Source organism: Rhinatrema bivittatum, chromosome 8, assembly GCF_901001135.1.
Source record: "Rhinatrema bivittatum chromosome 8, aRhiBiv1.1, whole genome shotgun sequence".
Taxonomy (NCBI): Eukaryota; Metazoa; Chordata; class Amphibia; order Gymnophiona; family Rhinatrematidae; genus Rhinatrema; species Rhinatrema bivittatum.
Window position 1 is genome coordinate 125,942,948 of NC_042622.1, and position 25,994 is coordinate 125,968,941.

At 42.8% G+C, this 25,994-nt stretch overlaps 1 protein-coding gene across 3 annotated transcripts in view; it reads left to right on the forward strand.

Moving 5' to 3' along the window:
• The window catches only part of ASTN2 (astrotactin 2), a 1,130,819-nt gene that overhangs the window by 619,632 nt on the left and 485,193 nt on the right, over positions 1 to 25,994 (forward strand). For all 3 annotated transcript variants that reach the window (XM_029612108.1, XM_029612110.1, XM_029612109.1), the window contains one exon: positions 12,233 to 12,498. In XM_029612108.1, the coding sequence (XP_029467968.1) occupies positions 12,233 to 12,498 (266 nt within the window). The remainder of the gene's footprint in view (positions 1 to 12,232; positions 12,499 to 25,994) is intronic.

Sequence of the window (25,994 nt, forward strand, 5' to 3'; positions counted from 1 at the left end):
GGAAGGGAGGGGAAGGTGAGGGGAGGCGGAAGGAAAGAACAGGCAGCGTGCGCCGGGCTTGGCACGCACAGGTTGCACAAATGTGCACCCCCTTGCGCGCACCGACCACGGATTTTATAAGAAACGCACGGCTACGCACGTATCTTATAAAATCCAGCGTACTTTTGTTCGCGCCTGGTGCACGAACAAAAGTACGTGGCCGCGTAAATTTATAAAATCTACCCCAATGTTTACAGTCTAATTACTACTAATTCAGTATATTTTAAAAGGGCCATGTGTGCACCCATAAATACGTGTATCTTTCTGTGCGCAAAGATAAGCACTATTTTATAAAGTATACGCATAGGTTATAAAATACTCTTCACACACGTATAACTTATGCTTGGGGGAGGGAGGGAGAGACTCTTTATAAGGTTCAGCCTGACAACATATTGTAAGGGGGCACTTTGATATGGGGAGGTGGGTTGGGGTTAGTGGGGTGTTGTTACAGACACATTCAAAGGTATTCATTGTAAAATTGACATCATTAAAGAATTTTAGACCTTATAAGTGATGAAAAGGAGTTGATTTGTACTTTGCGTGTCCTTCCCGGCTATTTAAAATTTGCGTAGCTCAAAGTGGGGTACTTACACATGTATGTGGCTGTTTTTGCGTGTGCAAGGCTTTTAAAATTTACCTCATTACTTTTAACAGAAGCACCAGTGTTAACACAAATAGATCATTATGATTGACTTTGAATTGGCTTCTCCCAAGTGTTACTCTACAATAGAACCACACGATGGCAGCAAAGTTCACAGTATACTCCACAGACTGCTTCAAGACCTTTCTTTTAGGTCAGATAACACTGTCTCCATTATCCAGACAGAAAGGTAGTTGTCCTGTCAAAGGAAATAGATTAAGAAATGGGCCTCAGGTGCATCTTCAGCTATGCTCCTCTCTCTTTGTACACAGTTACTGTTGAGCATGTGGCCTCCATCACTCTGTTGTATGGCATAGCTCTTGCTGAATCCTTAGTGAATGATGAGTGTGGGGTAATTTTGTAACAGCCTACATAAGTTACACTAATTTTGAAAAAAAAAAACTTACACACCTAAATTTGCTTTGTAAATTACCCCAGCTAAACAACTCTCACGCAACTACACCTGGTATTTGGTGTGGTTAGTTTTGCTGTGAAAATTTATTTGCATCCTTTTTAAAATAAAACATGTGCCTAAATGAAAAACATACCAAGACCCCAAATGCAGGTAAAAGTGCATGCATACAGGTCTTAAGTGGTAATTTTGTAAAAGAACATTTCTGACAGTAAAATACTGCTTTACCCATGGAAATGCATTTTAAAATTATCCTCCCAATGACTTTGCAGGGTTATAAAGAAGATGGTCTTTACTTTTTTTTAAATGGCAGGTCAGGATCCAAACAGTTTCATGTCTCTTTCATATTATAAAGGATCTCAGTCTCAACTGAAAGGCCAAGAAGGGACTGTCCCTTAGCTCATGATTCAGCTCTTATCCTTGATCATAATTAAAAAAAGGCTGGAAAACTATGTTTATACAAGAAAAATGCTGATAGTTATGTCAGGGGTAGGCAACCCTGGTCCTGGAGTGCCACAAACAGGTCTGGTTTTCAGGGTAGTCACAATGAATATGCATGAGCTATATTTCCATGCACTGCCTCCATTTATATGTACACTGCTTTGATTAGTCTTTGGACTTGAAAGTGGTATATACAAAATTTTAAATAAATAAATAGATTTAAGTCAACCTGTCTGATGGGGCCTGCAAGACTCCATCGTGTTGCTGAGGTGATCTGAGGGGAAAAGAAAGTTACTGCTGATCCTGTGAGCAATCCCTGCTGGTAGCATAGTGACAATGAGGGATTTAATCTCAGAGTGCACTTGCCCGTAGCCAGCAAAGGAACAAGAATCACCTGGCTTGTTGCAAGATGGAGGGTGGGGGAGGCAGTGACAGAGGGAGGGACAGGTTTAAAATGAGAAAATTTGTGGAGGAAACCAGACAGCAAATGCCTAAACTTTTACTAAAATGCATTGTACATAAGAAGTTTAGAACCATGGACATCCCTTTCACATGTGGACCAAAATAGTGTGCATTTTTTTGCATCCAATAGGTCTTGAGAATTTTACACTAGGTGTATTTTCAACAAAGGTAAAATGTACCATTACATTTTGTTGTTTAATATATCATTGAATATATACAAACTAGCAAAGTGTTTTACATTTTTGATGCATTACAGTATGCACAAAACAAAACTTCATACTTGAAGGACCATGTATTTACAATATGAAAGGACCTGTGAGATCTCATATATACTTTTTCTAAAACATTGTTATTGAATTGCTGTTTTGTAAATTGTTTATTTTTATTGTGCCCCACTTTGAGATTTACTTGGAAAAGATAAGTGGGTAATCAAGTGTAAGTAAGCAAAATAAAATAGTACTATTTACTGCAAGTTCTCCAGATGCATTTGTTTGGGCATTAATACATTGTGCAGTTAAGTAGTCAGAAGGCTGAACTTAAAGGAGCTCTGGTTTCTTTTTTAACCTACCTAAACCAAATATGCACCTATTACACTGCCCATTCTGAAGATGATGAAGTCTCACTTGCAATGTGGCATCAGGCATCTACTACCTGGTGAAACTGGAGACCTTCCTACTTTAACCTGTTCTTCGGCAGTAATTACACACCAGAGGTATTACCAGGGAGCTGTGGAGAACATGAGAAGGGATCTAGCAAATCTTAAATGATCTAGATCAGGGCTTCCCAAACCTGTCCTGGGGACCCCACAACCAGTTGGGTTTTCAGGATACCCACAAAGAATATGCATGAGATACATTTGCAAGACATCTAAGATGTAATGTTAAAAAATGCAGAACCGCACATTTAGGTTGCAAAACCCAAGAGAGTGGTACAGTATAGAGAGGTTCCAATAAAAGCAAAAGTAACCCATTTGTCTATAAGTAAAGAATCACCTGAGCTAAAGAATTCCAAATTATCCATATCAACTGAAAAGAAGGTTGTTAATACAAACAAAAAATGCACTTTGTAATGTTTGTATGCCAATGCCAGAAGTCTAAGAAGTAAGATGGGAGAGTTAGAATGTTTAGCAGTGAATGATGAGATAGACATAATTAGCATCTCAGAGACCTGGTGGAAGGAGGATAACCAATGGGACAGTGCTATACTAGGATACAAATTATACCTCAATGATAGGGAAGATCATCTTGGTGGAGGAGTAGCACTTTATGTCCGGGAGGGTATAGAGTCTAACACGATAAAGATCATACAAGAGACTAAATGCTCAGTAGAATCTATATGGGTAGAAATCACATGTGTGTTGGGTAAGAGTATAGTAATAGGAGTATACTATCATGCACCTGGCCAAAATGATCAGACAGATGATGAAATGCTAAGAGAGATCAGGGAAGCTAACCAATTTGGCAGTGCAGTAATAATGGGAGATTTCAATTACCCAATATTAAAGAGAGTCTTGCAGTTACCCAAGCGAGCAACCCAATCAAAACCAAATGGGAGCTACAAATATATATCTTAATAAAGCCTAAGTGAAGATGTCAGCAAGCCAGATGTTGTATGTTTCAACCAAAACCAACCGGTCTTTTCAATCATTCACTTTCATAAAAAATCACTTTATTATACTATTAAAAAATCATTAAAAATGTTTTTTTCAAAATATACTTTTTAAATTTTTATCCCCAGTCCATAGAGTATGTTCAATTACCCCAATATTGACTGGGTAAATGTAACATCAGGACATAAAATTCCTGGATGGAATAAATGACTGCTTCATGGAGCAATTGATTCAGGAACCAACGAAAAAGGGAGCTATTTTAGATTTAATTCTTCGTGGAATGCAGGATTTAGTGAGAGAGGTAATAATGGTGGAACCACTTGGCAACAGTGATCATAACATGATCAAATTTGAAAAAATACTGGAAGGGGGACAATATGTAAATCTACAGCTCTAAAACTACATTTTTAAAAGGGAAACTTTGATAAATGAGGAAAGTAGTTAGAAAAAACACTGAAAAGTGCAGCTGCAAAGGTTAAAAGTTTACAACAGGTGTGGACATTGTTTAAAAATACAATCTTAGAAGCACCATGTATTCCATGCATTAATCAAGGTGGGAGGAAGGCAAAACAATTACCGTGTGGTTGAAAGGAGGGGTAAATCAAGTGTTTTAGTAAAACAAACATCCTTCAAAAATTGGAAGAAGGATCTATCTGAAGAAAATAGGTAAAAGCATAAGCATTGTCAAGTTAAGTGTAAAACATTGATAAGACAGGCTAAGAGAGAATTTAAAATGAAACTTTTAAAAATATAACCGAAGCAAGAAACCAGTGAAGGAGTCATTTGGACAATTAGAGGGGCTCTTAGGGAAGATAAGGCCATTGCAGAAAGATTAAATGAATACTTTGCTTCTGTGTTTACTAGTGATGATGTTGGGGCATACTGGTTCCAGAAATGGTTTTCAAAGGTGATGATTCAGATGAACTGAACCAAATCACTGTGAACCTGGAAGATGTAGTAGGCCAGATTGCCAAGCTAAAGAGTAGCAAATCACCTGGACTGGATGGTATGCAACCTAGGGTACTGAAGGAACTCAAATATGAAATTTCAGATGTTTTAGTTAAAATATGTAACCTATCATTAAAATCATCCATTGTAGCTGAAGACTGGAGGGCCAATATAACCCCAATATTTAATAAAGGCTCCAGGGGCACTCCAGGAAACTATAGACCAGTGAGCATGACTTCAGTGCTGGGAAAATAGTGGAAACTATTCTAAAGATCAAAATTACAGAGCATATAGAAAGATATGGTTTATTGGAACACAGCATGGATTTACCCAAGACAAGTCTTACCTCCCAAATCTGCTTCATCTTTTGAAGGGGCTAATAAACATGTGGATAAATGTGAGCCAGTAGATGTAGTGTATTTGGATTTTCAGAAGGCGTTTGACAAAGTCCCTCATGAGAGGCTTCTAAGGAAACTAAAAAGTCATGGGATAGGAGGAGGGGTCCTTTCATGGATTACAAACTGAAAGACAGGAAACAGAAAGTAGGATTAAATGGTCAATTTTCTGAGTGGAAAAGGGTAAACAGTGGAATGCCTTAGGGATCTGTACTTGGACCGGTGTTTTTCAAAATATTTATAAATGATCTGGAAAGGAATACGACAAGTGAGGTAATCAAATTTGCAGATGATACAAAATTATTGAGAGTTGTTAAATCACAAGCGAATTGTGAAAATTGCAGAAGGACCTCACAAGAATGGAAGATTGGGCATCGAAATGGCAGATGAAATTTAATTTGGACAAGTGCAAGGTGATGCATATAGGGAAAAATAATCCATGCTGTAGTTACACGATATTAGGTTCCATTTTAGGAGCTATTTCCCAGGAAAAAGATCTAGGCATCATAGTGGAAAATACATTGTTGTCTCAGTGTACTACATCAGTCAAAAAATCAAACAGAATGTTAGGAATTATTAGGAAGGGAATGGTGAATAAAATGGAAAATGTCATAATGCCTCTGTATTGCTCCATGGTGAGACCACACCTTGAGTTCTGTGTACAATTCTGGTTGCCGCATCTCAAAAAATATATAGTTGCGATGGAGAAGGTACAGAGAAGGGTGACCAAAATGATAAAGGGGATGGAACAGCTCCCCTATGCGCAAAGGCTAAAAAGGTTAGGGCTGTTCAGCTTGGATATGAAAGAGATCTTTAAAATCATGAGAGGTTTAGAATGTGTAAATGTGAATCGGTTATTTACTCTTTTGGATAATAGAAGGACTAAGGGGCACTCTATGAAGTTAGCAAGAAGCCCATTTAAAACTAATCGGAGAAAATTCTTTTTCAATCAACGCACAATTAAGCTGTGGAATTTGTTGCCAGAGGATGTGGTTAGTGCAGTTAGTGTAGCTGGGTTTAAAAAAAGGTTTGGATAAGTTCATGGAGGAGAAATCCTTTAACTGCTATTAATCAAGTTGTCTTAGGGGCAGATTTTCAAAGGGGTATGTGCGTAAGATACGCGCATACCCCCCGAAAACCTGCCCTAAGTTCCCCCTGCGCGCGCTGAGCCTATGTTGAATAGGCTCGGTGGCATGCGCAAGCCCCGGGAGGCGTGTGTCGGGGGCGTGTTGGGGGCTTGTTGCGGCGGCGCATCATCCGGGGGTGGGGCCGCGGTTGTGGTTCCGGCCTGGGGGCATTTTGGGGGCGTGGCTGAGGCCTCCAAAACTGCTCCCGGGCCGGTGCGCGTGAGTTATGTCTGCCTCAGGCAGGTGTAACTTGTCAAACAAAGGTAGGGGGGGTTAGATAGGGCTGGGGGGGTGGGCTAGGTAGGGGAAGGGAGGGGAAGATGCGGGGGGGGGGGTGGTGGAAGGAAAGTTCTCTCCGAGGCCGCTCCGATTTCGCGCAGCCTTGCATGCGCCGACCCCGGATTTTAAAGGATACGCGAGGCTACGCGCGTATCCATTAAAATCCGGCGTACTCTTGTTTGCACCTGGTGCACGAACAAAAGTACGCACGGGCATACTTTTTAAAAATCTACCCCTTAGAGCAGACCTGGGCAAGGGGCGGCCCGCGGGCTGAATCCGGCCCGCCTACGGTCTGAATCCGGCCCGCCCACTGCTGAGAGCAGACGGGGAATGAGGCACTGCTGCCTTCCCTTGCAGAGGGAAGGCAGCAGATCATTCTCCGCTCCCTCGCTCCTCGATTGGCCGGCCAATTGGGGAGCGAGGGAGCGGAGAATGAACTGTTTTTTTTTACAAGCGTCCGGGGGGGGGGGGGGGGGGAGAGGAGGGAGTGACTCGAGCGAAGGCACGCTGTCCGATTGGCCGGTGCTGGGCAAGCCTTGCCCAGCACCGGCCAATCGGGCAGCGTGTCTTCGCTCGAGTTTCTTTCCTACATATGTCACGGAGTTTTTTGCTGGTCCGCGGCACGCGCTCCCGGTCTCTCCCGCTGCCGTTGCCGCTGGGCTGTCAGCACGTTCAAGCCCATTGGGAATGGCAGCGGTGTTGGAAGAAGCTGTGGCACCCGCGGCTGGCCTTTTCTTCTTCCCGCGCCTGCCCCCCCCCCCTCCCGTGACCTTAAACAGGAAGTGATACACGGAGCGGTGTGCGGGAAGGAGAAAGAGCCGTGCCGCGTCGGCTGCAGCATCGGCCCCCGAGCAATTGAACCAGCCGGCAATCGAGAAGAGTCAGCAGCATGAGCCTCCCGCGGCCAAAGGGATTCTGCAGCATCGGCCCCCGAGCAATTGAACCAGCCGGCAATCGAGAAGAGTCAGCAGCATGAGCCTCCCGCGGCCGAAGGGATTCTTCTTTCTTGGCCTGCGGGGGCTCATGCTGCTGACTCTTCTCGATTGCCGGCTGGTTCAATTGCTCGGGGGCCGATGCTGCAGCCGACGCGGCACGGCTCTTTCTCCTTCCCGTGCACCGCTCCGTGTATCACTTCCTGTTTCGGGTCACGGGGGGGGGGGGCAGGCGCGGGAAGAAGAAAAGGCCCAGCCGCGGGTGCCACAGCTTCTTCCAACACCGCTGCCGTTCCCACTGGGCTTGAACGTGCTGACAGCCCAGCGGCAATGGCAGCGGGAGAGACCGGGAGCGCGCGCCGCGGACCGGCAAAAAACTCCGTGACATATGTAGGGGGAAGAGGAAGTGAGTAAGAGAGAGTGAGAAGCAGCCAGCCAGCCTGTGTGTGATTGAGTGGTCAGAGAGCTGATGTGTGTGTGTGTGTGTGTATGTGAGAGACAATGAAAGTGATTGCTCAGGGAGATGACTGATGTGTATGTGAGAGTGTGAGGCATTAGTCAGGGAGGTGACTGATGTGTGTGTGTGTGAGAGAAAAAGCATGGAAGTGAGAAGTCTGGGTATGTGGGAAAGCATGAGCATAAGAAGCCTGGAGTTGTGGGAGTGAGAAACCTGGGTGAGTGTGCATGCATGAGAGAGAGAGAGACTGCTTGGTAAGGTGACTGTGTGTATGAGAGAAAAAGACTGGTGTGTGTGAATGTGAAAGAATGTGATTCAGGGAATGAGAAGCCTGTGCACGTGGAGAGTGAGCATGGAAATGAGAGAGACTGGTGTGTGTGTAACAGAGAGAAAGTGATTATGGGAATGAGAAGCCTGTGCATGTGAAGAGAGTGAGCATGAGAGTGAGAAACCTGGGTGTGTGTGAGACACAGCATGGGAGGGAGAAGCCTGTATATCTGAAAGAGAACTTGGGAGTGGGAAGCCTGTGTGTGTGTGTATGCATGAGTGAGATCAGGTGACTGGTGTGTGTGTGTGTGTGAGAGAGAGAGAAAAAGTGATTATGGGAATGAGAAGCCTGTGCATGTGAAGAGTGAGCATGGGAGTGAGAAACCCGGGTGTGTGTGAGACACATCATGGGAGGGAGAAGCCGGTATATCTGAAAGAGAACATGGGAGTGAGAGACTGGTGTGTGTGTGTGTGTGAGAGAGAGAGAGACAGAGAAAGTGATTATGAGAGTGAGAAGACCATATATGCAAGTAGAACACGGGAGTGGGAAGCCTGTGTGTGTGTGTGTGTGTATGGCATGAGAGAAACTGTTCAGGAAGGTGACTGGTGTGTGTGTGTGCCAAAGACTGTTTGGGAGATGATTGGTGTGTGAGAGACAGAAACTGGTCATGGGGGCATGACTGGTATGGTGTGTGTGTGAGAGACATGGGCACTAAGGAAGAGGACCATAAGTATAGAGCTTAGCTTCTACTGCTGCTTCTGGTGTGTACCATGGCCTGCAGGGAAGGGGAGTAGGAGAGCTGCTGGAGGGGGTAAGTAAAGGTGGCTTTAAGTTATTTTTCTTGACTGCCATTTTAATTGTGTGATGTCTGCTTTTTTGAAATATTTTATTGGTGTTTGGAGAATGTTTAATAGTTTTTATGAGTTTTTAATTGTTGGATGTTATTCTGTTCATAGCTGTTTAGAAACATTTATTCTGCTTATTAGTATAGTTTTACAATTATTTCTGTTTGGGGATCTATAGCTGCTTGTTAGTTCTGTTTTCCTAATAAGAGGTGTATTGGTGTTTAGGGTCTGATGTAATATTTGTAGTGTTGCCTTTTCATAGATAGGGTTGCTCCTGTTTGAGTGTATTCCATAATACAGGTGTAACTGTGTGCGGATTAGTTTATGTGCATTACTACAGATCCTGGGAGTATGTTAGGTCGGTTCTGTGTCTGTTACCGAGATGAGATATTTTGCTAGCATGTAAGCGTTTGTATCGGTCTTATTTGTTGTGTTTTCTCAGAGGACATACATTGGTGGTAAACTGCTGTCTTTTCATAAGTAGGGCTATTGAGAACTGAGTTAATTATATTAGTCCGGCCCTCTAAAACCATCCCAATTTCTCATGCGGCCCCATGGGAAAATTAATTGCCCACCCCTGCCTTAGAGAATAGCCACTGCTATTACTGCCATCAGTAGCATGGGATCTACTTAGTGTTTCGGTACTTGCCAGGTATTTGTTGCCTGGATTGGCCGCTGTTGGAAACAGGATGCTGGGCTTGATGGACCATTGGTTTGACCCAGTATTTATTTATTTATTATTTATTTAGAAACTTTTTTATACCGGCATTCGTAGGACACATCATGTCGGTTTACAAAAAACTGAGAAAGGAAAGGAAATTACAATGAACAGGGGAGGGGGTAACTGGACGATATACATAAGTACAGGAGAGGAGAGTCAACAGGCAGCGTTACAACTATTTGCATTGGATTAGGATTATATATGCAAATGAACTAATATACAATGTTACGTGGCATGTGCACTTGATACACTTAGTATATGAAGATATATACATTAATACAGGTGCAAGTAGTACAGTAATACAGGAGCGTGCAAGAGCGATAAGAGGCTGGTGATGGGGGGAGGGGGAGTGAGGAGAAGAGGGGGTGGAGGGGCGGAGTAGGGGGGAGGGAGGGCGGGGGTACAGTGGGCAATGGGGGAGGGAGCCGGGGAGGGAGTGGGGATGGTAGGCAGGGGGGTGTGGGGTAGGGGGAAGGGGGAAGGGGGAAGGGGAGGGAGCGGGGAGGGTACTGGAATGGTGGATTTCTTATGTTGCCATAGAAATTGCCATACATGTTATGTATGGCAATTTCTTATGTTCTTAAATTCTTCTATGCATGAAACAAGACTGGGATCTGTGGGCGATTATATCTGATGGTCTCAAGATGGCCAAAAAGGTGGATAAAGTGACGGCAATCGCCAGAAATATGCTTGGTGCATAAGGAGAGGAATGGTCTGCTGAAAAAGGTGGTGATATTGCCCCTGTGTAAAACCTCATGAGACCTCATTTGAAATACTATGCATAATCCTAGAGACCACACCTTCAAAAGGACATAAACTGCATAGAGTCACTCCAGAGGGTGGCTACTAAAATGATCAGCAGTCTTTGTTGTAAAGGTTATGGAGACAGTCTTAAAGATCTAAACATGTATACTCTAGAGAAAAGGTGGAATAGTGGAGATATGATAGAGACATTTAAATACCTCCAAGGTATTGATATACAGGAGGCAGGCCTATTTCTATGCCAGGTGTAGTCAACTCTGGTCCTCAAGAGTCACAAACATGCCCAGCTTTCAGGTTGTCCACAATTAATATGCATGAGATTTATTTGCATGCAATGGATGGGTATCCTGAAAACCAGATCTGTTTGTGGTTTTCGAGGACCAGAGTTAGCCACCCCTGTTTTATGGAAAGGAGGCTCTGGAATGAGAGATCATGGGATGATGGTCAAAGGGGGTAGACTCAGGAATAATCTAAGGAAATGTTTCTTTACAGAAATTGTAGTAGATGCATGGAGCAACTTCCCATTGAAGACTGAGGAGACAAGGACAGTATCTGAATTCAAAAAAGTCCCAAAGACAAGCATCATTTGCATGTGTGAATGTGCACCCACAAATGATGCATATCACTGGGGTCTTGATTCTGACCAAATCAAGATCCTGTGAAAATGAAACAGGGTGACCTTTGTAGAAAAAAAGATGTTCTTTCAAATGACATAAGATATTAGCACCTGAAAATTGGCACAAACATTTGCATAAAGTGACCTTGTCTTAATGTAATTATATCTTTGCTTCCAGTTGCCTGTAAAGCCTCTTAGTGCAAATCTTATATGTATATGCTATGGGCCATGACTACTGGTCCAGTCAGGGCCTGAATCAAGCTATAGGTCAGAGGCAATGAGGAGTCAAAGTAGGCCTTTTATTTCTTCTGTAATATTTTTCACATTCTTTGCTGGCCCATAAAAAGGGAGGCAAGCACACTTTATGTTCCAAACTTTGCCTTGGGACTTACCACCAAAGGTAGTACAAATCCATAAAATTTCAGGCCCCTGAGAGGTATTGTCGGGCTGCAGCACCTGGACAAAATGGCCATTTTAGGTTGCATGGAGCATGGTACTCAGAGGTGACCTCCATTCAACTGCCTCTAGCTCTCCAACCAATGGAGATCCAGATGAAAAATTTAGTACGGTGTTGTTTGAGACCTTAGAGAACATCCATGCAAAATTGTGTTCGATTTGAAGGAGGTTGAGCATGGACTCCTGGTCCACGTGATACGGAATGACCTGTGGGACTGTAGAGCTGAGTAGTTGGTGTGGATGAGCAGACTAGATAGGCCATATGGTCTATTTTTGCTGTCATGTTTCTATGTTGGGACTCGTGGCCAGAATGAGTTCTGAGAGCTCAGCTTTACCTATGGACAGCCTAACAGCCACTTAATAGAGAAATCATTTCAGAAAATGAATGTATAGATAGACTCTAACTGTAAAGTGTTTGAAAATGAAATGTTAATGCTATAATTTGTCTAGTAAATGCACTTTTGGGAATAGGTAATAAAGGCTTTTATAAACTGAATTATCATATAGTAACAGTTACTTCCGTGGGAAAGTACATTCAGAGATTTGTGAACTGTTTATAAAAGAAATTCCTTTGTGGGATTAGGCAAAACAGCCATTTGAGCAGGTATTTTAAAAAGTAGAATATTCTTATAAAATATATTTTTATACTGTTACTTCAATGGACCAACAAGTAAAATTGTTTTTTATGAAGTGTGCTTGTAACATGGCAGATCATTAAAATATATTCTTAAAAACAAATGCATATGTGGAAGTAGAATTACTGTGCACTAATGATTGTTTTGGGGTGTTTTTCCCCATCATTTCTTCTCCTTTCTAAAATCAGAAACGACAGAACTGGGAAACAAGAGGGAGTTGAAGCCTATGCCCTTTATCACCTATCTCTCAGGCCTGCTCACGGCTCAGATGTTGTCTGATGACCAGCTGATCCTGGGAGTGGAAATCCGCTGTGAGGAGAAAGGCCGCTGCCCTTCAACCTGCCACTTGTGCCGACGGCCGGGCAAAGAACAGCTTAGCCCCACTCCAGTGCTGTTGGAGGTGAACAGAGTGGCACCACTCTACAGCCTGATTCAAGACAACTATACAAAAGAGGTGAGTTTATCAATCCTGAAGAAGAGCATCCTGTCTGTCTAATTCCTCTTCTTGCTTCCCACCTGCTTTCATGTCCCCTTGTTAACATTTCTTTTGTTTTTTCTTTTTTCCTGCTATCCTCAGGTTAGCCCAATCTCCTGCTTCTCTGCATCTCTTGATCCTCTTTCACACACATCTCTTTGTTCTTTTTCTCATGTCTCTTCATTGCCTATTTCTTTATTTTCCTTTGTATATGTATGTTTCATTCTCTTTCCCCAGTCACTGAAGGCTCTCCTTCCCAGAGGGCTGTTGCATTGAGGCAGGTTCTCTGATTAGCCATGGTTCCCAGAAGAATAAACAAAGATCCCTTGCTTGTAACTTCTCTTATTGTCATGGCCGCAGACGCCATGGAGTCTCTTCCTGAGATCCATCCTCTCCAAAAATCTTGAAACATACAGTTCAATGTCTTGTTCAATAAGGAAGCAGTCTTAGCAGCCTACCTAGACTGGTAAATAGATTGTACTAAGCCATAGACAGACCAAAGTCACTGCAGTTCTGCTGCAGTATCCTAGCGATCTGTGGCCCTCTGTGGGTGCTGAGATAAATCTCTGGGAGCATATATTGTGTCACGTTGCTCTACAGAGCACTGTTTGAATTCTGTGATCTGCCCTGTTATTCGATCAGTATCTTTTCCTCTCTTTCTGGAAGGCATTTACTGACTTCTGACCCTCATCCTTTTCACTCTGTTCATTCTTCTGTGTTACATGAGACTGATATGGTGACTATGACGCAGACCCCCTTTTGTACCTAGCAGCAGAACAGGAGTAAAATAATAAAAGATATCTCATTTCCTAATGACTGCCATATCGTAGAACAGATAGTGACTGATGGCATATGCGAGACACCCCATCCACTGTCACTGGGGATCTTAGAAGGCATGTGAACAGGAAGATTAGCGGTCACTGAAATATTGAGATTGTAATTATGATATGAGAATTCATAATCATCTCCCCCTTCCATTTTTAATGCGATGAATTGCCCCATCCTGAGCTAATCTGTATTGTAGGATGCAATCTACCCCTCCTAATCTAGAAGTTTTCATAGAACTCTACAGGAAATCTCTACAGTCATTTTGGAGGACAGAGCCTGTTCAATTCCTTCTCTGATATTTTTTCTTTCCTTTTGTCCTCTTTCAGGGAAGATGATGCCTCCACTCACTGTCATCTTTCTGTGAAGACTAGCATTCCCCCACATGGTGTTATCCTTTTCTGACATGTCTTTGTGTATCAAGAGATGGAGCATTTCCCCATAACCTGCCCAAATGGAACTGTCCCTCAGTTCATGTTTATTTAAATTTAACAGCCCACTATATACGTCAACTAACAGTACCAAAAAAATATTTATAATATACTGTACTGTGAATATATCACTCTGGTTTGGTTTGGATTGCATTATTAATTTTTGCAGCTCTGTGTTTTGTGTCTCTCCTGATCTCCTTATAAAGCTTAGAAATAGTTGTTTGTCCTTCAGTTTTCTAGATGAGAGCAAGAACATGCAGTCCCTAACATACCATTATCTTGCTAGATGAAGCCTTTGATCCTCTTTCCTCTTCTAAAGGCTAATATGGACCATCCCTCCAAACCTCCTTATCCTCTCTCTCCAGAGGTCCTGGAGTGCCATAAACAGGTCTAGGTTTCAGGATATCCATAGTGAATATGCATGAAGTATATTTCTGTGCACTGCCAGTATGCAAGTAATATTTATTATCCCGAACAATGGCAGGGTGCAGGTAATACATATTATTAATAAAAATAAATAAAAATATATCTCATGCATATTCTTTCTGGATGTCCTGAAAACCAGATCCGTTTGTGGTATTCCAGGAATGGAGTTGCCTAACCCTGGTCTAGCCATATACTTCTGTACCTACCAGCATACCATTATGATATAAATTCAAAGTTTTTCAAAAGATGTGAATATTAGTCATATATACCCTTCCTTCTATCGCCCTCAAGTCATGTTCACCTGCTTTTTTGATATCTTAAGAGTATTTTTTTTTTGTCTTTAACAGATGTTGCCTTCCTCTTTTAGAAAATAACAGAAAAACATGTCTGTACCACAACATGGATTACATCCACACACCGGCCATGTTAGCAAGGGAATTACCAATTCTTTTGCATTCACCAGTATTATATACGTTCATGCAGTGGTCATGATATCACTTGCAACATCATACCCAAAGGGACCAGTTGGTTGCAGTGTGTGCGAGGTGATTTTGGACACTAGTCCATGCCTACTTCCAGAGAGGGAAAAAGTGAACATAAAGAAATTTTAAAATAATAATAGGAGTCACCCAAGTGGCTGATCCAGGCATTCGGTGCAGCAATGTAGAAAGCATTTGGGCAGGAGTGGGTAATACAGATAAGAGCAGGTTGTCCGATTAATGGAGTTCAAGAGGAGAGATAAGCGAGAAGACATGCTATATCCACTAGAAACCAAAAAGGGACAGACCATTTTTCTTCACAAAAGGATAATGATATTGTTATGTTTTATTTACTGTTATGGTTTTACATTATTTATTTGTCCCTCACTGCTGCAAGCATCTTTGGAGCAGCAGTACATAAGTGTGACATAATAAACATAATATAGACATTTTTTTAATGAGTAGTTATTGTGAGCCTGTAATGAAAAGAAATAACATTTTCTGAATTTTAGGTTGTTTCTTTTTAACCTCCAAAGAGTACATTGTGGGCTTTCTATTATACCTCACTAGCTGGAAGAATTTGCCACAGTTCAGGCATAGAACATTGTCTTTCTGGCTAAGAGGTAGATTTTAAAAGCGTTGCTTGCGCAAAAAAGGCCACATACGCACTTATGCGGGCCATGCGCAAGCAACGCCAATTTTAAGTATCCGTGAAGTATGCTCGTACATACCCATGCACGCGTCAAGAATAAGGGGGTGGATAAGCGGCAGGGCATGGACCATCTAGATTTAGGAGAATTTTCAGCCACAAACTGTGGGGTAGATTTTAAAAGAAGCGGGCTGAAGTAAATTGTGCGCGCCTGCCGACTGTCAGCGTGCGATCCCTGGCACAGCGGCAAATATGGCCGCTGTGCTGGGAGCCTGCCCCCGCCCCTGCCCCTGGTCCACCTCACCTCACCTTGCCCATGCCCTGCTCCCTCCCCGCCCCTTTTTGCAAGCCCCAGGACTTACACATGTCCCGGGGCTTTACGTGCGTTGCCGGGCCTTTTTAAAATAGGCCCGGCGTGCGTAACCCTTTTAAAACCCCGCCCTGTGAGTTTAATGCTGCTGGCTAAGGCTTAGCTGGAGATCTTAGGGCATCCCAGCCCATTGGTAAATTTGATTTGCCCCATAGTGTCTAGTACCATAAAGGTGAATTTTAAAAGAGATGCGTGTGCCAAAATCGGAAGATGGGCACGCATCTAGCACATGCGCATGTCCACTCAATTTGATAAAGTGGGGGGACGCGCATGCATGTGCCAATGTGCGCACATTTCGCATTGCAGAAAAAAAGGGGCCTGGTGTGTGCAGGGCATAGGCATTCCAGCGTGTGGCCAAGAGGTTTGGCACAAACACGTATGCGCCTGGGTGCACACTCGGGTCCAGTGCCATATAAATTTACTTCTGCTATGGATGAGGTGTATATTAAAAAAAAAATCAATGTACAGGCATCCTTGAAGGGTGTAAGGGGTCGGGGGGGGGGGGGGGGGGGGGGGGGGGCGGGAGTGCAAGCTAAAAATGCAGGGAGATTCGGAGGACATAGCTGTAGGCTGGCAAACTGCTGGATGAACTGGTGATGGTGTGGATGAACTGATCAGGGTGTGGACGCCTACCTGCTATAAAATTCCCCTGACTATACGCCCACTTGTAAAATTAGATGCACATATACGTGCAGCTAGACTATTTTATAACATATGCGCATATGTGCATGTCTATTATAAAACTGCCACATCTCTGGGCGTGCACTAATGCACATGTGTATACGTGCGCCTGCGCACCCGTTTGGAAGTCGCCAATTTAATGTTTAATTATAGGTCCCCCAAACCATATTTTATTAGTTTTAATCCATGCAAAAACTCCGTAAGTGTTCATACAAGAAAAATACAAGTGCTTCCCAACAGCGAATAGACAAGAAGGCCAGCGGCCCAAGAGCTCACTCAGCGGGTGCAGCACTCCACATGAAATCCTCATGTGGAGCCATTTGGACATTTGCCACATTGTACTCTGCTGGGCACCCTAGGGCCTCCTCAGAAGCTGCTTGGCCTTTATGTCTACTCACTCTTTAGAAATGTTTGTATCATCCTCTTGGAATGGTCGTAGAATTGCTGCATAAAAATGCAAAAAAACGTTTGGGGGACCTGGGATTAAACATTCTGTGGGGCTATTTTTAAATAAAATGAGAGACTCCAAGCACACTTTCATCGGGAACCCGTGCCCGCAAGATTAAAGCAGGTGCAGATGTACATGTGGGAGCCTTCAAAATGGAAGCTCCTGTGACCTTTCCCTCTTCCTAGCCTAACCCTGCCGCTCTTTTGGCACGGGTAAAGTACAGGTATATTTATTCCTGGGGGGGGGGGGGGGGTGTACAATTTCAGTAAGGCTGTTTAATAATATAATAATGTATTTAGTTGAACACCGTTTCCAACTTTGTGTTCAATGCATCATACACCATCCATTTAAAAATACTGTACCAAAGAGCACATAATAAATTAATTACAAATTACATTAGTAGCTGTTTACCTGCATAAAAAGCTCTGAATATTGTCCTCTGAGATGCCAGACACATACTGAATGTTCATGTCTTGATTTATAAGTATCCCCATACGACTTTGATGAATCCTTTTTTGCAGTTTCTAAATTGCCCATACCGTTTCTTTTGTTCATTTGAACTTTAATGTATTTCATTTGCCTTTCTATTGCTGTAGTTAGATTACAACGCAAATCACTTGCTGAAAGCGCTGAAATGTTTTATTTTTAATTATTGTATATGAGATACGGAGCTGCACTTGCTGTCAAGCTCTGTGTAGCTCTGTTCATGTCAGTATATTTATTTCTCATACTTATTTCCTGTTATTTGTTTGTTTGTCTGTGGTGGTGTGACCAGATGTGTAGGCTCAGAAGCAAGGTGGCGACGAGCCTGTAAGCTTGCTCAGATGTGTGGTAATGGACAAGGGAGTAGTATACTCTACCCAGATGTGGGGATTGCAGACCCTTGGGTTTTGAATTTTTTTTTTTCCAGACTGAAAATCCAGCGCAGACTGAAAATCTTGAGTTGTGCTCAGATTAACTTAATTTCATGGCATGTGTGAATCTGTTTCAGAAAACATCCACTACACACTTAAGTAAACGTGTTCACTCTCATTTTCTCTTTTTCTTTTTCCTTCTTATTTTCCTGCTCTTTAACCTTTCTATTAATTGTTTCTCCTTTCCCCCATTGTTCTTCCTGTCTTTCCATATTCTTTCTCAACTTTCAGTTTTTTTCTTTTTCCTTCTTGGATTGCTTTCTGTCAATTTCCCCCTTTCTCTCTCTCATGCACTCTGTCCCATATAGCCCTCTTTGCTTCTACTGCTGTTGCCTTCTATTTTTTTAATACTGCATGCTCAGTTGGCCTAGAGAGGCCACCATGACATCATAGTCAATCAACCATAATTCATAACAGCAGTCACGGAGCCCAGAACCTGGTAGGAACTCAGAGTAACTACTGTGGAAAAAATATGAGTCAAAAATCTATCAGTACCACATGTGGTCAGAAGGCCAAGACATTTCCTGTAGTTATTCAGAAGGCTACAGACAGACCCTTTGGTATGGCAAACAAATTTACTTTTGAGAAAATAGTGAAAGCACCATTAAAAACCTATTCAAATATTAAACTTCTCTTTAAAGATGACAGCTTCATGCAAGCCAATATTTTTGTGTCCCAGACTGTGCACTAAATCATGCTTCACGGAATGACTCTGTGTATAAAGACTTCTCCTTCAGCTCCTAACATAGGAAATCTGCTGATTCATATTTTTATGTGGACCACTTGTCTGAAAAGAGTTCTTTTCCACCTCATAGTGCCTTCTTTTACTGGCTTTTTATTCCAGTTTTCCCAGAACAGTTGTATAAGTGATTTAGGTCCTTCCTTCCTTGTTGACGGAGTGCTGGAAGAGTTGTGTTCTCCAAGGCTGAATCCTTTGGCACCACTCTGTGCCAATAAAAGGTTACCCATGTGATGCTGAATTTTTGGAGCCATTTATGCACTTGCATGGCTGTTAGAAAATGGCCCAGGGCTTAGTGTGTGTACAAGAATGCGCACAACCTGGTTTCTCGTGTACATTTATGTGAACTGAAGAGAGGTGTGCCAGGCGGGGGGGTGTGTTTGTGGGGGCGGGGGGACGTAACGGCAGAATTACGCGTTTGCTTTTATTTATTTTTTTTAAATATGCACGTAAATTTACCCACGCGAGTTACGTCCTCCAAAGAGCAGTTGTAACTCTGTGTGAGCTATTTGGTGCATGTACCAAGCCAATTATCTGCAAATTTTCAAGGCTTACGGTACTTATGTGCGTGTTTGCTCTTAAAAAATTCAGGGTAAAGGCTGCATGTAAAAGGTGCATGTAGACTTTACCTGCTCAAACACTGATAGCATTACCCTTTTAATTTTAGTTATCCTCTGTGCTTGTCCCCCATCCAGATCATGGTCATAACATTTTGGCCATGTACCCATATTGTACAGACCTCTCCCCCCAATTTCCACAAAAGGCCAGAGACTTAAATAAGGGTCTCCTGTGACACTGTGACAAAGTCATATGGTCAGAGTGCACAGATGTAGAGGCAAATATTCAGTAGGCCATTCAATAAACTGTCCTATATATTCTGAGAGGTAAGTGTCCCGCTGAATGTAGTTGCCTAAAGCTATCGGGCTATGTTTGAATATAGCCTGTTAGGTTTTAAAGTTATCTGGCCTTGTGTGGCCAGATAACTTGCTACTTATCTGGATATCTTTAAAAGATATCCAGGTAAGTAACACTGAATTGATATTAATAAAAAGTAAAAAAAAATCAAAGTGCGTCCCCGCCCCGAACCACCATCCCACAGGAATGATTTTATTCTCACCAGAGCAAGGGTGGGATGAGATGGGGGCCTTGGGGGGGGGGGGGTTGCAATCAAAACGGGAAAAGGGTACGGGGGCGGGGGGGGGGGGGGATGGGGACAACAGACGGTGGTAATATATTTGAGCAACACTAGGCCAGACATTACAATTTATAAAATTTACATAAGGCTGGGAGCCACGTCCCCTTGTTTTTTTTTCCTTTTTTAATACTGATTTAGCGCTACTTATCCGGATATCTTTTAAAGATATCCGGATAAGTAGCAAGTTATCCCTGTATTTGGCTAGGTTGGCCATATATCTCAGCCCCTCCCTGGAACCTCTCTGAAATGCCTCTTTTTTTTCTTATCCAGCTAAATTATTTAGCCAGATAAGTGACTGAATATGCCACAGCTGCTATTTAGATGGATAACTTTTGAGTTCTCCCCTAAATAGGTTTTAAATATGGACCTCATGATCTTTTTATCCAACTCTTTATACAAACTCAGAGGTTCATATTCAAAAGCATTTAGCCGGCTAAATGAATATTTAGGGACAGGATAGCTACATTTTAACCCACTAATAAGTTAGGTGGCTAGAATTTAGCAAGATAAGTTAGGAGCATTCCAGGGATGTAACTGGGAGGAGCTGAGTTAACTGGTTAACTACGATATTCAGAGTTAGCTGGAAGACTTAGCTAAGTCTGGTCGGGCCAAAGAGCTTTCTTTAAGTTAGCCGGCAACCTTTAAGATAGCGAGCTGTATTAAATAGCACGGCTGCATCATTGAATATGCCTGCAAAGTTAGCGGGACTATGTCTGAATATGGACTTCCCCATGTCTGCACAGACCCTATTCTCAAAAGGAATTCTGTTCTCCAGTTTATCTTTTTTTCAAATGCAGATCCTGTCTACCCATATCAGCTATTCCCAGAGGTACTGCAACACCTTTTTAGGGGGTGGGAGAGGTGGCAAGTAAATCAACCAAGCTCTGTCTCCCAGCTCCCAGTGACAATTATTTATGGTATGTTTACAGTTAGTCATTCTTTCATACATTCTTCATGTAAATAATGAAATATAATTATTCATTCCCAGACCAACCAATAAAAAGCTTGATGCTAGAAAACCAGAGTGGTAAAGGAGGAAACCCAGAAAAACAGCATTACTGAAAGAAGTGTCAGTACTAAGCGACTATTCTGTACCATGTAGAAAGAAAGAGAACATCAACTGCCAATAGATACAATCAGAGACCAACAAAATGTAGCTTAAAGACAGAGAAACCCTCCTAATTGTTTGTGCACCACTTGTTTGATTAAAAAGTACTTCCAAGCTCACCTCAATATGTTGCCTTTATACAGGGCTGGAGGAACCATTAGGCGAGCTAGGCCTGTTCCTAGGGCGCCGAGACTTAGGAGGCGCCGCGGCAGGCAGCAGAATTTTGAAAGGGCAAAAAGTGCCCTTTTAAAATTCTGCCAGCCCCCAACTCGCCCTGCCTCCCCCCCCCCCCCCCAGTGCTCCCTCCTGACACCCCACCCCTGGTGGTCCAGCGGAGGGCCCAGGAACGATCTGCCGCTCCTGGGACCTCAGCTGCCACTAAGCAAAATGGCGCCGGTGACCTTTAGCCCCTACCATGTGACAGGGGCCAACCAATGGCACCGGTAGTCCCCGTCACATGGTAGGGGCTGAAGGCCACCGGCGCCATTTTGCTTAGTGGCAGCCGAGGCCCCAGGAGCGGCAGATCACTCCCGGGCCCTCCACTGGACCACCAGGGGGGCGTCGGGAGGGTGGCACTGGGGGGGGAGGCAGGGCAAGTCGGGGGCTGGCTGCCTGCCACGGTGCTCCCTAAGTCTCGGCGCCTGGTCTCCGGCCGCATCGATCTTCCTTTCTTCGGCCACATGATCAGCTAGACCGGCTGCGCCGATCTTCTTTCTGGGTGTGTGTGTGTGATGTGTATGTGAGAATGGAATGGAGCTTCTGTGTGTGTGTATGTGTTATGTATGTGAGAAAGGAATCTGCCAGTTTAAAAAAATGAAATGTGATAATACATATATCTCAACTTTTGTGCTGGTAGCCCAACTTTTGAAAATTTGGATGAAAGATGAAATTACTGAATTTTAAGCATCCCTCTTCCAGAAAAAAAATTTAACAAAGTGGGTAGAGACAAATACTAAAGCAAAAAAAAATTAAATTATTTAAAATGTTCATCTCAGCAAAATCACAAATTTACGATACTGATGCCAGGTGGGGTTTGGTTTTTTTTTTTTTTTTGAAGCATAATTTAAGCATGAAGACTAGAATAGTTCCAATCTGAAACAGTTTTGCTTTTTTTTTTTTTAAGCCTTTAGAAAATGTATATTTTTAAATGACTAAGACTGGAATCTTCCCATTTAAAAGGGAAGCTGACTAAGGATGTCTTTCTGTCTCCCACATGAATAATGATACGACTGATAGTTTAAAGAAAGACACTTGCTTTATTGCCTGAAAGCGTAAAACAAGAGAAGCTGTACGGTGTGGGTGGCTGTCCCTTGGGAGGACAGAACCTGAAGGAAGGGTGTCATTTCGCCTTCTGATAGGAATGTGGTTTTCTTATTTAACGGCAGGGAGATTCACTTTCATTTTTAGTAAAAGTGAAAAATGCTGCAAGTCTGAAAGCAAGGTGCTTCTGTGAGAGTGTAATGTGTATGTGAGACAGGGAGGGTGCTTCGTGTATGTGAGACAGCGAGGGTGCTTCTGTATGGGTGTGGTGTATATGTGAGTCAGGGAGGGTGCTTGTGTGTGTCAATGTGTGTGTGCAAGAGAGATGGAGCATGTTTTTGGCTGGCTTGTGGCTGTGAGAGAGGGCATGTGTGTGATTGAGCCTGTTTGTAAGTGAGATAGAACATGTGTGTGATTGAGAGCTTGTGTGTAAGTGAAATGGAGAGAGCATGTGTGTGATTTAAAGCCTGTGTGTAAGTAAGAGAGAGCGAGAGCATTGTGTGATTGCGAGAAACTTTCCAGAGAGATGACATGTGTATGTGTGAGAGAGACTGATCAGGGAGATGACTGGTATGTGTGTGCTTGTGTGTGTGTGTGTGTGAGAGAGAGAGAGACTGGTTGGGGAGATGATTGGTGTGTGAGAGACATAAACTTGTCCTGAGGGTGTGACTGGTGTGTGTGTGTGAGAGAGAGAAGAGACTGGTTGTGGTCCCTAAGGAAGAGGACTGTGAGGACAGCTTCAGCAGCTACTGCTGCTTCTGGTGTGTCCTGCAAGGGAAAGGAGTAGGACAACTGCTGGAGAGGGTAAGTAAAGGTGGCTTAAGTTCATTTTTCTTGATTGACTACCATTTTAATTATTGGGTAGTATGTGATGTGTCTGCTGTTTGAAATATTTTATTGGTGTTTGGTAAAGCTTTCAAAATTTGCATGAGTCTTTAATTATTGGGTATTCTATTCATCAGCTGTTTTGAAATTATTTTATTTGTATGATTTTATAATTATGATTAATGATTTATATATCTTGATTTTATTGATTTGTTTCACGAGGAATGGTGAAATTTTTGTTTTTCCATTGTTACACTGTATAGAGTCTGGCATGATGCGTTTTATAGTTCAGTTTTTGTCTGCACATTTTCTATTTATACTTTATGTGGCTTTATTCTGTATTTGGTGAGAGTTTGTGTTCTGCATGCAAAAACTGAGATGAAGCATTTTTTTAGCATGTGGTTTCTCTGTAGGGATCTGTTGTAGCTTGGCCTGCTCTGTTTTCCTGATAGGAAGTGTATTGATATTTTAGATTCTGGTGTAATATTTGTGGTATTTTTTTCATAGGTGGGGTTGTTATTCTTTGAGTGTTGGCATGGCAAATAGTACTGTGTTGATACGGGAGGACCGTGCCGAAATATATTACAATAGGTATGATGCCATATGAATTCCAAGATGCAAAGTTTTCTTGTTGGCATCACAACAGTGCATGAAATTATCACAACAACTTGTATATTAATTGTACCTCAGAATGCCATTTTTCATGTAAAATATGTTATAAATGCATCATTTAAAATTGTGTATGGGGAGGGGGCGCCAGACTGTAAGGTTTGCCTAGGGTGCCTAATACCCTTGCACCAGCCCTGCCTTTACATAGTACACTGTACATCTACAGAAAGAAGCAGTTTGGCACAGTGGAAGTATTAAGAGCACTAAATTGAGAAAATGAGATCATACCCAACAAGTGCTAGCATAAGAGTGAGATTCATTCTTGTCATTGTATGTGTAAGACAAACCCGTATATATCCTATACCTCTAACTCTGTAAATGTATACTCTATATGCACAGAAACCTCTCCTCCCCCCCCCCCCCCCCCCCCCACTACCACCACCACCACCACATACCTCCAACAATGGGGGCAGAGCAGAATATTTCTCAGTAAACCTCACCATACAAAAAAACCTCATTTACATTCTAGTAATTCAGACTTCCTCCACTACCAGAGGCATTGTGAAATACAAAATCCTGCAACCCCCCCACTAAAAACAGCACATACAGATTGTGGCAAACCTATCATACCACAGTGGTACTAACCCATAGGACTCCAGAGGCAACAAACAAACCTATGAAAAGGCAGCACTGCAAAAATTACACTGGGTCCACGAATACTAATCTACCTTCTGTTGGGAAAACACAATGAAGAAGACTGCTACAGATCCCTACACACTAGCAGAATACCTCAGCTCAGTCATGCTTGCAGAACATATGCAGACCTTCACCAAATACTGAATAGTTGGCCACAAATTACAAATGAGCAGACAAAACCTGAAATGGAAACCTCAAGAAGCCCGACAAAACTTAAAAAAGGACTCCCTCTCTTCCCCTGTGCAAAGCAGCTTGCCCTGCCCCCTAGTCTCCTCTGCCCCCATGAGAGGACCAGGGATAAGGAGAGGTGGAGAGGCCAAGGGATGGGGAAGGGAGATGAGTAGAGGGAGGGCAGATGGGAAAAGAGGAAGGGAGAAAGATATCCCTATCCCTACTCTCTTCCTTTCACATTTCTACTAGAGATGTGCAAAGCCCGAACCTTTTGGTTCGGGCTTTGTTGTCGGCCCACCGTGGGAAATTTCGTATTTCCCGTGGTTCGGGCCTTTGTAAATCGGGGGACCCGAAAACCGAATTTTCCCGAAATTTCAGGAAAATTTTCTTTGGTTTTCGGGTACCCCGAACCAGGATGAATTAGGCAATTTCATTGAAATTGCCTAATTTGTCCTTAACAATTGCACATCCCTAATTTCTACCACCTTTCTAGTCCCTTTTTCTCTCACTACTCTCAGTCCTGTATTCCCTCTCTCTCTTATACATACACACACACACACACACACAGCCCCTTTTCTCTACCCACTAGCTTGCACGCCTACCCACGTCAGTCATTTCTCTCAACCAGCTAGTTATGCCTTCCCTCCACCTAGTCTGTCTAGTCAGCCAGCCAGCCTGCAAGCTAATTTTGCTAATCAGCCATCCCACCAGTCCTGCTTGCCAGTTACCTCAGCTGGCCGGCCAGCCACCCTCATGCCTTTTCCTCCTCCCACAGCCAGCCAGCCTCAACCCTCCCCCAGCCAGCTTTGACTTCTCTTCAGCCAGTCTACAGCCTCACACTCCCTCTGGCAATCTCCAGCCTTGGAATTCCTCCTTCCCCTGAGCCAGCCTCGGACCCTTCCCAGCCAGCCTGCATCCCTTACCCTGGAGTCTCTCCCACTGTCCTGGACCCGCAAAGCTCTCTGCATTCTCTTGCTGGTCTTGTGAGACATACAGATCAACATGAGATAAGTGCCTGTATTCTCATGCTGATCTGCCTGTTTTGCGTGACCAGCACGAGAATTCAGAGAGGCACATGGTGCCACATGACACCAGTAGTTTTAGTAACTACAACAAGGGTAATATATCAGTCCTTAACTTAATAACACCCAACATCAAAATAAGGACATAAATTGCTATTATATAAAACATAACATGTTCATTAATTATAATTATTTGATCAATCACAGTTTTTCTTTACAATTATATGATTTATTACAGATACATCTTATCACAATTACCATATAACTGTAATATCAACATGTTAATTAAACATCATCCCATCCAAAACATGTATAATAAAGACAATATATTTTCTTTCTTAATTTTAATTTTTTCTTCTATTTTTTAACAGTGTGGATACCCAAAACTCCCAAAATGTTTTCCATAAATACACATAACACACTATCCCATCAAATATGCTAACCATTCACTCACTACAACCATACATTTACTTAAAATACCCACCAATTTGCACTTTTCCCAAAAACATATTTTACATACAGGAAGATTACAGTACAAGAATACAGGTCAATCAACCCTCATACAATATTTCTACACATATCCAATATCAATATTTCCTTCTAGTACAGTTCTTTAATTCTTCGACA